At 38.1% G+C, this 14,410-nt stretch overlaps 1 protein-coding gene across 5 annotated transcripts in view; it reads right to left on the bottom strand.

The window, feature by feature from the left end:
- The window catches only part of pmfbp1 (polyamine modulated factor 1 binding protein 1), a 215,001-nt gene that overhangs the window by 131,546 nt on the left and 69,045 nt on the right, over nucleotides 1-14,410 (bottom strand). For 4 of the 5 annotated variants that reach the window (XM_079589287.1, XM_079589286.1, XM_079589285.1 and 1 more), the window contains exon 3: nucleotides 12,788-12,934. In XM_079589287.1, the coding sequence (XP_079445413.1) occupies nucleotides 12,788-12,934 (147 nt within the window). Of the gene's footprint in view, nucleotides 1-12,787; nucleotides 12,935-14,410 lie in introns of those variants that run through there. The other variant, XM_079589288.1, reaches the window with a different exon arrangement.

Raw genomic sequence — 14,410 nt, forward strand, 5'->3', positions numbered from 1 at the left:
AAGTTAATTTCCTGGCCGTACCCGGACCAGCGCAGTTCAAACACGAACGCGTGTGACAAGAAATCCCCCGAGCTGTGCGGTGAATGAGCTGTATGGAGAGAGAAATGAGTGTGTGTGAGTTTAGCTGGAGGCTTCACAGACTCTGCTGTATTGACTGTACGGCTGCTCTGGGTAATGAGATTCCAATGTAAACGCTTGCGGATGGGATGAGACTGGAAGCTCATTAAGTGTGGGATAAAACCAACCTATTCCATCTAATATCAGTAACTATCATGTAAGAGGTAAAATAACACTACAAATAGCATGTCACAACATAGCACTCGAGTGAGGAATGCCTACAGGTCCAGCTTCATTAACATTTGACCACTGATCCTCATTGGCTACTTGGAGTGCCTACCAGTGTTTTCAGTATTCTGGTAAACCCTATTTTTTGAAGAAAATGCTAAAAATTAGATGATAGTTAGAAAATTGTTATGTGAAAAGAACAGGGTATCAATTTAACCAACTCAGGCTCACTGGAAAAAAAAAAACGTGCCTGAGGTGACACTTCTGTCGACATTTCAAGTGAAGTTTCATTGCTTCTAGCACATTTTGCAACACTTTGAATGTGAGTGGAGCTAAAAGTGTGTTCAGTTTAGTTCTAAACAGACGAGTGTGAATTTGGCAACACTTTATTATGTTGGTTGTTGTATGTATCATGGCACTTCTGAAATGAAGTGAGTGGTACTAAAAGGTTTCATGCTTTATCATATTTTAAAACAACATCGTACCATCCCCAAAACCTAACTGATAGTGTTAACGAAAGCAAGTGTGATATTTTTTTTATTTTTTTTGGCTGAATCAACCAAGCTATTTTAGCTTGCTAGCTGACTAGTGTTTCATGGGACGTGTACCTGAGCGCTCCGCATCATAAGTGCTGGGCTGTATCAGGTGAGCTACCAGGCAAGTTTACCATGTCAGAAAAGCCATACGTTTTATACGATGCAAATGCCAAATTGTATTAATTGTGCCCTAAGGTAAAAGTGTTTTGAAGTCATGAGAGTATTGTGCAACGAACCATGACAATTTGTATTTTTTTTTATCAGGTATCTGCCCCAGTAATCATAGTTTGTCTGAAAAGGAAAAAAAAGTTGATGGCGTTTTACCGCCACTAGTGTTAATTTCAGCTGGAGACTGCAGTGAATTGTATATGTACAAGTATGTTGTTGTTGTCTTTTTAGTTTTGCAAAAAATGTAGATACAGTACATGCACGTTTTTGCAATGAATGGGTTGAGTTCAACACAATGATTTAGTGGGATCAGTAAAAAAAATGTTTAACTTAATTTATCATGCATCATAAACCATATTTAAATTCAATAAGGTTTATTCTTATTCTTACATTTCTACAGTGCATTCACCATATTACTGTAACATTTCTTTAGTTACTAGACACTATACGTGTCCTGAATTGAAAGTAAATTCAATTGTAAGTTAGCAGCATTATTTTATTCTTACTGATAATACACGTTCATTTGGGAATAAGAAATGACATGTAGTGTAACATATAACTTGAAATTCTAAAGATGTTTTTAAAGATCAGAATTAATTTTTTTTAAATACTATGCTGTTCTTCTTCTTCTTGTTTTTTTAATGTCTATTCGTGACTTACTTGTCTGCCATGCCATGCAAATATCTTGTTATTTTTTCATCAACAATATTTAATTGCAATTATTTGGCATATTATATAATCAAACTTTAATTTATTAACAGCCCACTTACAGAATGACTTCTCTGAGAATGAGAGTGGGTAATGCACTTGTTCTGTTTGAATATAACTCTGGTCATTTTTCAGTCCCACTTTGCCCTTTTCTCCCAAGTGTTACCTGTCTACTCTTAAACAGTCCCCTGGCAATAAAAAAAATTTGTGCAAATGCCAAAAACTGCTCTGTGAAGCAAAATGTCACAAAACTGTGGGGTTCGAATAAATTGAAAAATTCAGTTGGAGCCAGAGCGAAGTGGTTAACATACTGTACATGCTCTGAGTCTGATACATACACTGAATCTGGCTTGTGACAATTCTTGATCCCATTCTCCCTCTTTTTCCATGTCCTTTCCACCTTATTGAATCTCTCTCTCTTTAGCCCTATTCGGACGGGATTCGTTTTACAAGAGTAGATGGAGCAATGTAATTTTACCACTTTTTACGTCTGTAATAATAATGGCCAATTCACACGGGATAAGAAATCTCAGTAAAACTAGAGAGAGGTAACTCAATTTACGGACAGCCATCACCTTCCTGTCGTCATGTGCGTATTACGGTGCTTCCTGATATCACATGCGCAAACACATACAGTATAATCTATATACAAAACCTGTAACAGTTAGGTCCGGTTGAACAATTTATTAATTCAATTCTGATTGGATTATGTTGGTAATTGGCACAAAGCTAACACGAAGTTTTGTGCCTATAACAAGTGCTTTCGATCTTCTTTTTGATCTGAATGGTATGCGTAAAACACTTGTTTTGCCACAGACTGGTTCCACCGATTAGAACGCAACTAAATGCTTTTTCAAGCATCTCCATACTTGATAACTACTTTTAAACAGGAAATGACAGAATATTTACGTACATATTTACAGCGGGTCTATTCACACAGGATTAGTATTACCTGAGGTAATTTTCCGGACCTTTTTACAGATGGTAAAAGTTGGCGTAATCTTTACTGACTTTGGGCCTCATTCATGAAACTGAGTAATTTGCGTGTAAAATGGACCTTTACGAAAACTTTCCTCCAGATTCACAAACGCTTCGTATACCACAGATTCGACAGTTAAATGTGTTTACATGAATTCCAAACATTCGTAAATACGGTGCGCATGCACGCTCAATCATAATTAGCATAATCTCCGCCGATTGGTTACAACTACGCAAATTACGTGTCCAGGAACGCTGTGGAATGCTAAAGAGACTAATTGGCCACATGCCTAGCAATAAATATAAAATTATCGTGTGTCCACCAAAGCATTTTTAGCCAACTAAAAAAATTACTGATGCTCTTTTTAAAATGGCCAGCTGGTGGCGCTTGAAAGCACTTCGCAAGCACAGCTTTTTTTCTCTTGCTGAGATACTGTGGTTGCAATGATACAGAATATCCATGGTAGTAATGTAAGACTAGCATCTCATTTTGAAGATTACTACTGAATATAAAAATGCAGTAAATAGCAATATTAACTTCTCCATCGTTGTTCAACGTTGTACAAGTAGGATGATTGGTCGGTGTAGAATTTGTCCCGCCCCTTCTCCACTGTGATTCGATGCCTGGGTAAAAAGTGACAGTGACGAGCGCTACCAACTGTATATTACCCAAAGTTAAACAGTAAAAAAAGGACAAAAGAAAAAGAGGGCAAATCACCTTGTGAAATAATATTATGGTACATAGCATCAAAATGCAATGTCAGCAGTTAAAATAATTAGAACACAGAACGTTCAAACGTTTTACGTGCCACTTACACGTGGTAGGGAGCAGGTGTACATTTCAGTCGTAGCAACAAACATTTTGAAAATACGTTTCGAGAATCCAAAAATTGCGGCTTTACGAAAGATTTACACAAAAATTTGTTTGCTCATGTTTCATGAATGAGGCCCATTGTCTATAATGATTACGGAGATGGCACATTCGGACTGGACTAAAATCACTGAGAATCTTGGGTAATAATTACTTTACCCCACCTCTCCATGTAAAACTAATCCCGTCCAAATAGGGCTAGTCAAAAGCTGCAAAATATGATTACACAATATGAAAACGTTTAAAAAATGACAAGGCTAATATAAATAATAATGCCTAAATATACATAGAGACAGCAGGATGAATACATATTTTGTGAATGCACTCTCTTAAAATGTGACAGCGACACATAGACAAAGAGAGGCACGAAAACATCACCTTCACCATGAAATGACCTACACCAAAGATCTAAATTCAAGCCAATATATGTGGGCTTGAGAGTAACAGGGGAGTATTTAAAGTTTCAGCTCAGCAAATCTTCCACAGTGACCTTGGAGAAAGTCAGCCCATCTGAGGGAAAAAAGCGATATTAGTAATAATAGAGAAATTAATAAGATGGCAGGGCAGCCTGAGGGCTGGGCAGAGGAGTCTTTAGAGTGGGAGGGGGGTGTGAGGGGGTTGGCTAAGAAAGGGAATTGGGGGAGGAGGAGGGGTCTGGGACATTGTAAGCACATGATTTCCTCAGCAGCGGTGCGACAGCCTGCGCCGCCACACGTCAAGGAGGAGCAAATCAAAGCGAGCGCTTTTGATGAATATAAAACAGAGAGTCCTGCTGAGAAGCACTCTTGCTCTAATCACACAGCCGCGGCCACAGCGCCAGCCCCTGCCGCAATCCCCCCAGCCCTGAGCCAAATTAAAGGATGGGGGGTGCAAGGAGAGGAGGACGGACAACGCAGAAAATTGTAACAAAGGCTTGCTGCAGAATAGTAATAAACATCCTGCTCCTCCAGAAGTCTGAAGCTTAATGTCGAGTGGTAGAATAGAGGAATATGTGGGGCCCGCTAGGGGGGGTAGCGACAACATGAATAGCTTTTTGCCCACAAACATTTGACAGAAACCCCCCTAAAGTTCATTCAATGATGGTTCATCAAAAAATTTAAAATCTGTAATAATTTAGGCTACGTTTACACGTGGATGGCTATTTTCATAAACGGACATTTCACCCCTCTCCGTTTTCAAAAATAACATTGTGCACAGCTGTCAGTTTTCAGAAAAGTGTTTGTTTACACGAACCCGTGTATATGCCGTCAAGAGCATGCCAAACCTGTAGGTGGCAGTGTAACGAGAAGCTCAAGACCAGGTTAGCCAATCAGAATCCCGAAAATAGTCTCATACTGTGACGTCCATAGATATTATATAGAGACTAGATGCCCTATTGGCCGCTGGGCACCGAGAAATACGGCCGCCATCTTAAACCGGTCGTACTCCTAGTTTCGTTGCTTAGCAGCAGTCAGATTCCAGAGCACTGTGGAGCATTTTCCTGTTCTAATCGGCGGACCAGCGCAAATAGGGCCCGGGATTACTTTTCACAAGTAAATTTTAACATTACCGTACTTTTGGTTGTATTTTGTGAATAGAATATTACCAGATAATTGAGAAGGAGCAAGGATCTTTGATATTACTGTACTGAAATCGTAGCCAGCTAACGTTAACTAGGCTATGTTTACTGCACCACTCGGCATGGAGAGGTTGGGTAAAGTAATAATTAAGTTACAAGAGCGGAATGCTTGAATGCTTGTATCTCGGTTATCAGATACAAGCATTCAACGGCCCTGTATAAGCATATATAAATATAGGTTATTTGTGTTTGCGCACGTGATATCAGAAAGCAATGTAATAACGTTAACTTACCTGTGTAATACACACATGACGGCGATGCGCAAATCGAGTGTGTTTGTGTGTGTGTGTGTGTGTGTGTGTGTGTGAGAGAGAGAGAGAGAGAGAGAGAGAGAGAGAGAGAGAGAGAGAGAGAGAGAGAGAGAGAGAGAGAGAGAGAGAGAGAGAGAGAGAAGTGTGTGTAACGTTATGTGTGTGTGTCACAAATCATTATTGTTTCTTCAACTTATTAAAATATACTTTACTGCAACTATCTGTTTCTGCTTCTTTATCATATTTATAGTGTGTGATTTATAAAATACCTTATATCCTATATCACATATTTTGATTTTGGACGTCTGGTCACTTTATATCTTATATCAGAATATTATATTACTGTTAAGCCTACTATGAATATTAAAATATGCCGAACCATGTGTCCTGTATCATAGCTACATGAATGACATTTGCAGGAAAAAAACCCCACGTGAAAATCAGTTCGGTATTCAGTGAGATATGATTAATTAAATGCGCTGACAGCTCATTGCACCTGCCATACAGATTACACTGAGTGCAGCGGGTGACCGGTTTAAGATGGCGGCCCCACGGCTCGACCGCGCTAGTAGGCAGTAGCGGTCGATAGGGCGTCTATCTATATGATGTCTATGGTGACGTCGGCTGCCTAAAACTCTTTCTCAGTTTACATTCAAACGTGCGAACAAAGTTTTCCAAAAGCTCCACACTGGCCGGAGTTTTTAGAAAGAATCGTTTTCAGAGGCGAATTCTCCGTTTACGAAGGGCAAAAATGAAGGGAAATGTCTCCGTTTTTCAAAATAACCATGTACGTGTAAACAGGGCCTTATTCACATTAATGTTACAACTTCCATGAATGGAAATGTAAACAGATTTCTAACAGGTTTCTCCACACAGTATAACGAGACTGCACACACACAAAATGCACGCACAGAAATACTCTTCTCAGTTCTAGTACCGTACTGAGTTCTCTTTTGCATCTTATCGTGCTTGAATGAACAAAACACAAATGAGTTCAAAAGCAAAGTCTAAAATGAACTAAAAAGTCTTATATGAACGTAAAGAGTTTGGAGAAAATAGGATGTGTGTCAGTTCCGGAACGCATGAACCAAGTCTTAAAGAGACAGCAGACTAATATTCCTGCTGCAATCCGTGTCATTAACGTTGATCAAAGAACAAAAGAAAAAGTAGCTTTAATAAGGATTAATCTACGATTAATTGAGCAGTTCTGGTCTAATGGTTAGAGAGTCAGACTGCAAACCCAAAGGTTGCAAGTTTGATTCTCAATACCGGTAGGAAATGACAGAGGTGCCCTTGAGCAAGGCACCTAACCCCAAATACAGCTAAATGTGACATTTATTATAATGGGTTTATGTGAAGAATGTTTCAAGTTCACTTAAATTAAAAGTTAATATATTTTTAAAAACTATTAAATGTAAAAAATGATTTAGAATGGCTGTAATTGCTCACTTCATCCACAGAAATTGAGAAAAAAATCTTGTTTTATCATGAATGTGTGAATAATTACCGGTTGTTGTTGTTTTTTCAATCAATTGACCCTTTGCAGGTAGCTTGATTGACAGGTGATCTGACCAATCATACTTCGCCATCCGCCATTTTGTCCGACAAAGCAGTCAGGAGAGTTAGTAGATTAACATGGGAGGATTTGAACTTGAAAAACGGAGTGTACTGACGCCTTTCCGCGGTTAAAACAACATTCCTTCTTATGTTCATTCATGTTTATTTGATGCTATAAATTAACTAGAGGAAGAGATGATCGGTTCACGAGCAGCTTTGACTGAGGCTCTACAGAGATCTGTCAGACACATGAAAGTGCCACAAAACGGTATTTATTGTTTAAATTTCTTTAAAAAAATTACCAAATTTGAACGTTTTTTTTAACCCAAAAGAAACTTGGTCTGTGTCTGTCAGTGCGTTGTCAGTGTCCTCTCTGCTCCGCGATGTATATTTCACTGCGTGAGAACATGGTGTGTGGCGTGAGAGCGGCGTAGCTTGTCGGACATAGCAACAGTAACTAAAGGGGGCGGGTCTTTGCGAACGGTCAATTGATAGCACAAATATGTATTGTGATTTGTGAAATGTAGTCTCTGAACTTGAGTACCCCAGACAAAGTAGACGTGAATATTTCGGAAAGCATTCGAGGGCCGTTTAGGGGTCTACCACAGCATTATCTCGGATATAATGTGCCCCGGCGCTTTAAAAGACAGGGTCAAAGGCACAACAGCTCTTCACTGGTGAGTGTGTAGCTCAGCTCACGCGTCTCCGGGCAAGCATGCCTGTTAGCATCTCTTTAGCTTCACCTTTAGACGAGTACTTCAGATTGTCGCACAACAAGTCCAGGAGCACTTCACTTCAATCTCGACTCTTCAACTCTGTATTGACCTTCGTATGGAATCCAGTGACAGAGCCCCGCTAGCATTACAAAGCTTCAACCCCAAGACTGCAGCCCTCCAAGGCGCTGGCCTCATGCAACTCCCAGGGCAGCACTTGTCTCAGAATTGGGAGGCTGCTCCCACCCAGGCCCTGAAAGTGACACATGCGTGGTTGTCACCAGTGTGTCACCTCCTGCGCACTGAAGTATGAGGCAATTTCCTGCGAGCAGCGTGTAGCTGAGGAAGCGAGAGGGAGAGGGACCGGCCGCACCCCTGCTCCAGTGTTCTCTTTGATACTGTCAGGGAAGAGTAATGGCTTTCTGTTGCTGCTGCTACTACCAGACTAATGTTGTGTGACTTTGGCTCTCCTTTGCAATGCGTTTCCGCTACAGTGAGGGCAAGAATGATGGGTAGGAAAGAGGAGAAGAGCAAAGTAGGGAGATAGAAGGCAAGGGTAAGGATTCTGACAGCCCCTGGGGTAGATGGGAAATACCCAAAGAGTGGGCAGTAAGAGCAAGTGGTTTGACACAGATAACCTTCCCCTTCTACTTACCTTGCCCATCGGCACCACAGGAATGAAACTGCATCTTTCACAGTTGCTCTAAATATAGAAATGGTTCACTCAAAAATGAAAATTATTTTATAAAGACTGTATTTATAATAAATAAAGCACCAGAGAAGTAGCCTATACAAATCGAGAGCCATATTCCAAGCTTTCATTTGACATGTGATTGATTTGTGTGACAAAATGTTTAAGCTCTAATTAGGATCAATGGTGTGACAATGTTTTGTCCAGATCTATTAATTTGTCTGCAATACATTTAAAATACAATTCACTCAATGACATAAATACCTGACCAAACAAAAATACTTTTAAATGGGACAGGAAAGGAAGAAAATTTCAGGATGAATAATTAATAACAAAATATTAAAAGAATGATTATTTGAAATAAGTAATTCGGCATCATCTTTTATTAATATTTCTAAGACAAATAAAATACTATTTTAGTAAAATTGCTTATTTATATTTGAAAAACTTTTGTCCACCAAATCATAAAAGCATAAAACAGGAACAGACATGACCCCTGCAGACTCTCATACTGTGTTGGTTAAAAGTCTCTAAAAATATCTGATAATTTGATTTTCTTAGGCAATTTTGATTCATGATGCACAATGTCATGTGGTGTGACTTCCCAAAAACGTAATGATATTTATTACAAATCAATTCATGATATTTGTAAATACACTTTTTTATATAGAACAATATATTTAAAAAAGACTCATGTATTTCATGGTATAAGGGAAATATGTTACTACTTTTTATCTGATGGTGACTCCACATGACATTTTCAGAGTCATTAAATCAAAACTTTTCTTGAAAATGGTATAAAAGTTTTTTTAAAACCACATGGAATCAAACTGAATCCAAAAAGTACATTTCCAAGAACTTGGCACAAGTTTTAAATGACATTTTCCTTGATCGGGGACACTTTCATTTGTCAATGACTTTTGTGCCGCCTGACATTTCACCTCTGCCAAACAAATCCAGAAACCACTCTATTCCACAATGAACAGAGAGAGACACTCTCAAGCTTTTAAAAACAGCCAAATCAATCACCTACACTGTCTCAAACCACCTTAAGACCCTTGATATTTGATTTTACTTGAGGGTCACAAACCTCAGACGAAGAAAAAAAAATCTCTCGTCTCCAGACGTCACCTAATAACATGAAACAACATGCATAATTACATCCTGAATCACTGCATCCAACCATACCAAATCCAATAACCTTTTTTTCCTCCTAGAACAATTTTCGTGTTAGACAAAAACAAAATGAACTTCGTCACTGTCTATCCATTCGCTCCACGTCTGACCTCTTTCCCATTTCTCTGTCATGGATTTAATTGCCATCTAATCCTATCCAGAAATTATAAGATAATTATACCAAATTACTGCCTGATTAAAATTGCACAATATTACAATTCATTAGAGTTATCTGACTCCCAGTGTCTCTGGGCTTTCAGCCAGATGCATGAAGATGTCAGTGGACGGAGGAGGGACAGTGGTTCCATTCAGCTCCTGCTTCAGCTTCACCAGAACGGCTCCACACACACTCTCACTGCTCCTCCAATCACTCAATAGGGTTGGGGCTTTTCATATATGTGCACTTGAAACCAAGACAAATGAACTGCTCTGGGGCCTCATGTATAAAACTTTCTGTAGATTTCATTCTAAATGTGTGCGTACCCACAAAAATTTAATTTTGCGCACGCACAAAAGTGAGTACTGCGCAAAAATCCCTTTATAAAACCCAGTCAACGGAAGATTGCGTACATGCGTCTCCACCTTGTCTCCTTCCCGAAATAGCCATATATGTGAGTCTGACGCCATTTTTGTTTATTGTAAACTGTTGTGATCTCTGTTTTTGGATAGGGAGTTAGGTCAGTATATTTCCCTTTTCTTTTTTTTTTTTGGGTGGTAGGGTTTAGGAGAGAGTTTTAAAAATAAGGAAGTTTTGTTATTTTGTCCAAGTCAGCTTCTGAATCAAAAGTCTCAAATGAACTCAATAAATGTATAATTTATCATTGTAGTCTTTCATGTTGCACCCTTTCCCCTAACAAAGCTTACAAGTTTACAACGCCTAGTTTTACTATGCATAACTGCATCTGCATATCATTTCTATGCATATTCCCACCCCTAATGTACAAGACATTAGGGAGACATGAGATACAGACTATGTGCCGTTGTGTTGTCGCGCTCAGCATGTTTGTCTGTGATTGGCTACAATGATCAACGCTTCAAAAACATGTTGTCTTTGACACCCTTCATCGAGTGCTTACACAGATACACACGGATCCGTCTATCAGCGGATATATTAGGAATCCGCTGATAGACACCTTCTTTTAAACGCTCCCGTGTGTATCCATGTAAGCGCTCGGCCAAGAGCGTCAAAGATGTCATTGTTGATCATAGTAGCCAATCACAGACATATATGTTGAGTGTATGTTGAGCACAATGGCCAATCAGAGGTGTTTAAGAATCCGTTTAACAGTGCTCAAAATGCTTGAGGGTAATGCTGGTATCGTCACATTTTTTAAATTTCAGAACCGACTTTGTACTTGAAGTAGATACTTTTGACAACTCTAGTAAAACCCCTTCAGGTGTCCCATCTTCACAGGTTTATTTGTAAATCAGTGAGTAGTAGAGAATGCCTGCTGTAGTTTTAACAAGTATTATGCCTGTGAAAAACTTGAAAAAACCTGACATGCCAATCTTTCATCCAGTCATCTGGGCTGAAGGGGAACATTGAGCTGATTGAATGGTTTGCTCTACAGCTTCATTCCTGCAGTGTTTCTGTTCTCACACCGAACATCCTAAACAGTCAATGAGATGCTCAGCACACTACATTTGTTGCTCCCTCACTCAGGGAAGAGGACTATTTGAAGAAACATTTCTAAGGCTCAGAAAATTTGATGTAAAAATATGTGAAAGGATAATGGACAATTACAAATTCACTCTACCATTCAAAATTGGGGGGTCAGTAAGATTTTTCTTTTAAAGAGGTGGTTGATTATTATTTTTTAACTTGTGTAATGTTGCTGTTTGAGCATAAACAACATCTGCAAAGTTACAACGCTCAAAGTTCGAAGCAAATGGAGATATTTTCTTTTTAAGAAATCGCTTTTTAAGGACTACTACAAACGGCTGGTAGGGACTACACGACATTCCTCCTGGGTTAGTGACATCACAAACACTAAAATTTGCATAAACCCCACCCCGGCCCCGGGAACGCGATTTTCATGACAGAATATGCTAATCAATGACTAAAAGATAACTACACATAAGCTACATAAATGTATCAACTAACCATTCAAAAATGTCCTGGTGCTTCTACATGTTGTCACTTCTTGAGTCTCTCCATCATTGTCTGACTCCGGTTTGAACATAAAACAGTGCATGTCTGTGTGAGGTAAAGGAACACAAGCTGTTGTAGCTCCGCCCTACAACAGCTAATTTGTTGCTGCAAATGAGCAGCAGCTCATTTGCATTTAAAGGGTCAGACACAAAAACTGTGCTTTTTTGCTCACCCTCAAAAAGTGACAACTTTAACATGCTATATAAAAATATATGTGGGGTATTTTGAGCTAAAACTTCACATACACACTCTGGGGACATCACAGACTTATTTTACATCTTGTGAAAAGGGCATTTTACCACCCCTTTAAAAAAAATTATACTTTCACTCCACAATGATGCATTAAATTGATCAAAAGTGACACTAAGACGTTTACATTGTTACAAAAAAGTTTAGTTCATAAATGCTGTACATTAAAGAATACAGAAAAATATATCAAAAACATTTTCTACTTGATGATGGGATCTTATTTGGAATGTGGGAGAGTTTGAACTGCCCATTGTATATATGACCTCATTTTTTCATTTCCATTCATTGCGATGGCATGCAATGTTCATTTTCCCTCTGCCTGTGAAAATGCTTGCATATAATCCATGCTTAATTTTTAAGTTCATGCATACACTGCCATTCAAAAGTAACGGGTCAGAAATACATTTTTCAATTCAGCAATGACACATTCATTTGATCAAATATGACAGTAAACACAAAGGATAATGTTACAAAAGATATATTTTAATCCTGTTTATATTCATCAAATAATCATGGAAAGAATATTAAGTAGCACTTTTTTCAACACTGATAATAAGAAATGTTTCTTGATAACATATTAGAATGATTTCTGAAGGATCATGTGAAAATTCAGTTTTGCCATCCAAGATACATTTAAAAATGTATGAAAATAGAAAATAGCTATTTTAAACTGATAATGTTTATATATATTTTTTATGTTTTTTAATAAATAGTGAGCATTACCAAACTTTTGAGTTTTAGGGAAGGCACATTTCACATTGAGAATATGGGATTACAATAGGAGAAATCCACGTCCAGCTATAGGCTTGGAATGTAGTGTGTAGTGTGTCATACCTGCTCTTGAAGCTCTTTGACTCGGGTCTCCAGCTGAAGCAGTTGTTGAAGCTGCTGGAGCTCGTGCTGTTCTTTCAGAGACATCTCCAGGTGTAGCTCAGTGATGACATCCTGCATTTCCAGGATCAGAGCCTCTCGCTCCTCCACCTACAACACATGACCGCTGCCATGTCAATAGACTGTTGTCCATGATAGTTATGTGTTGAGTTGGATGGTTATTAGTGATGATATTAAATATTAAGAATGTCAAAACAAACACCTGGCCACTGCAAGATGTGTTTCAATGTAGTGACTGCTGCAGGGACATGTTCAGCCTAACAAGCATGTATACATGATACGAGAGTCACCAACAAATGTCCAAACAATGTCCATGTCATGCCATCTTGCTAGTGCAGGGAATCAGATTTTGTGTGTTCACAATGACAGATGTCATAAAACTACCCACCACAATAACAACTATGTTCAAGGCCATTTTTTTTAGCATTTTTTTTTTTTTACAGCTTATGTAAAATGGAAGAAAATCATCATGGACTGACCAGATTTGAATTTGCATGAGCTTTATGTTTTGTTCACTACATCACATACTGTGTCATGGCTCTGACAAGCCTGAGAAAAAAAGCACAAAATAATGTGATTAAGAAAAAATTTAAAAACCAATTAAATATTTTACATATCTGCTACAATAATGTACAGTATGAATGGGTCATTTGGGGCCTTTTCTCATTACTGATATAATTAAAGTTTGTAATTAAGGGAGAACCCATAATTATACACAGTCGGTCAAAAGTTTGGAATAATTATGATTTTTTTTTATGTATTTGAAAGAATTATCTTATTACTCTTGTCCATTTATTTGATCAGAAATACAGGAAAATAAATAATATTGTGAATATATGATTACACTTTAAAATAACTGTTTTCTATTTTAATATATTGTAAAATGTACTTTACTCCTGTGCTGGCAAAGCAACATTTTCAGCATCATTACTCCAGTATTCAGTGTCATATGCGTTGCATCTGAAATCGCGTCCTATGTTTGAATTAAAATATAAAAAAATATGTTCTATATGGATGAATATAGGTAGTATGAATTAAATTCGGAAATACTACATCCGTCATGTTGTTACTGTCACGTGACATCATTAGTCCACTGTTTTTCGAATACACTGATCTTTTGGCATACTGTTTTTCGCATACTATATTTCGGATGCAGTAATGATCTTTCCGAAATCATTCTAATATGCTGATTTGAAGCTCAATCGTTATCAATTGTTATTATTAATGTTGAAAACAGCTTAATATTTATGTGGAAACATGATAATTATTTTCAGGATAGAAAGAATGAAAAGAATGAGATTAAAAGAAGACAATTTATTTGAAATAGAAATCTTTTGCATCATTATAAATGTCTTTACTGTCACTTTTGATCAATTTAATGCACCCTTGTTGAAAAAACATATTCACTTGTTTTTTAACCTGGGGATGGAAGAGGGTAATTAGCTCCTGAGAAACGCGATAGCTGTTGATAATACTAGAGCTTATATATGTATACAGTGATAGACGTCGTATTCCTATAGGTAGACGTGGGTCAGTTGAGAGTCATCTGATGCGACTTGACTAACG

Source organism: Phoxinus phoxinus (genome assembly GCF_949152265.1).
Source record: "Phoxinus phoxinus genome assembly, chromosome: 2".
NCBI classification, from domain to species: Eukaryota; Metazoa; Chordata; class Actinopteri; order Cypriniformes; family Leuciscidae; genus Phoxinus; species Phoxinus phoxinus.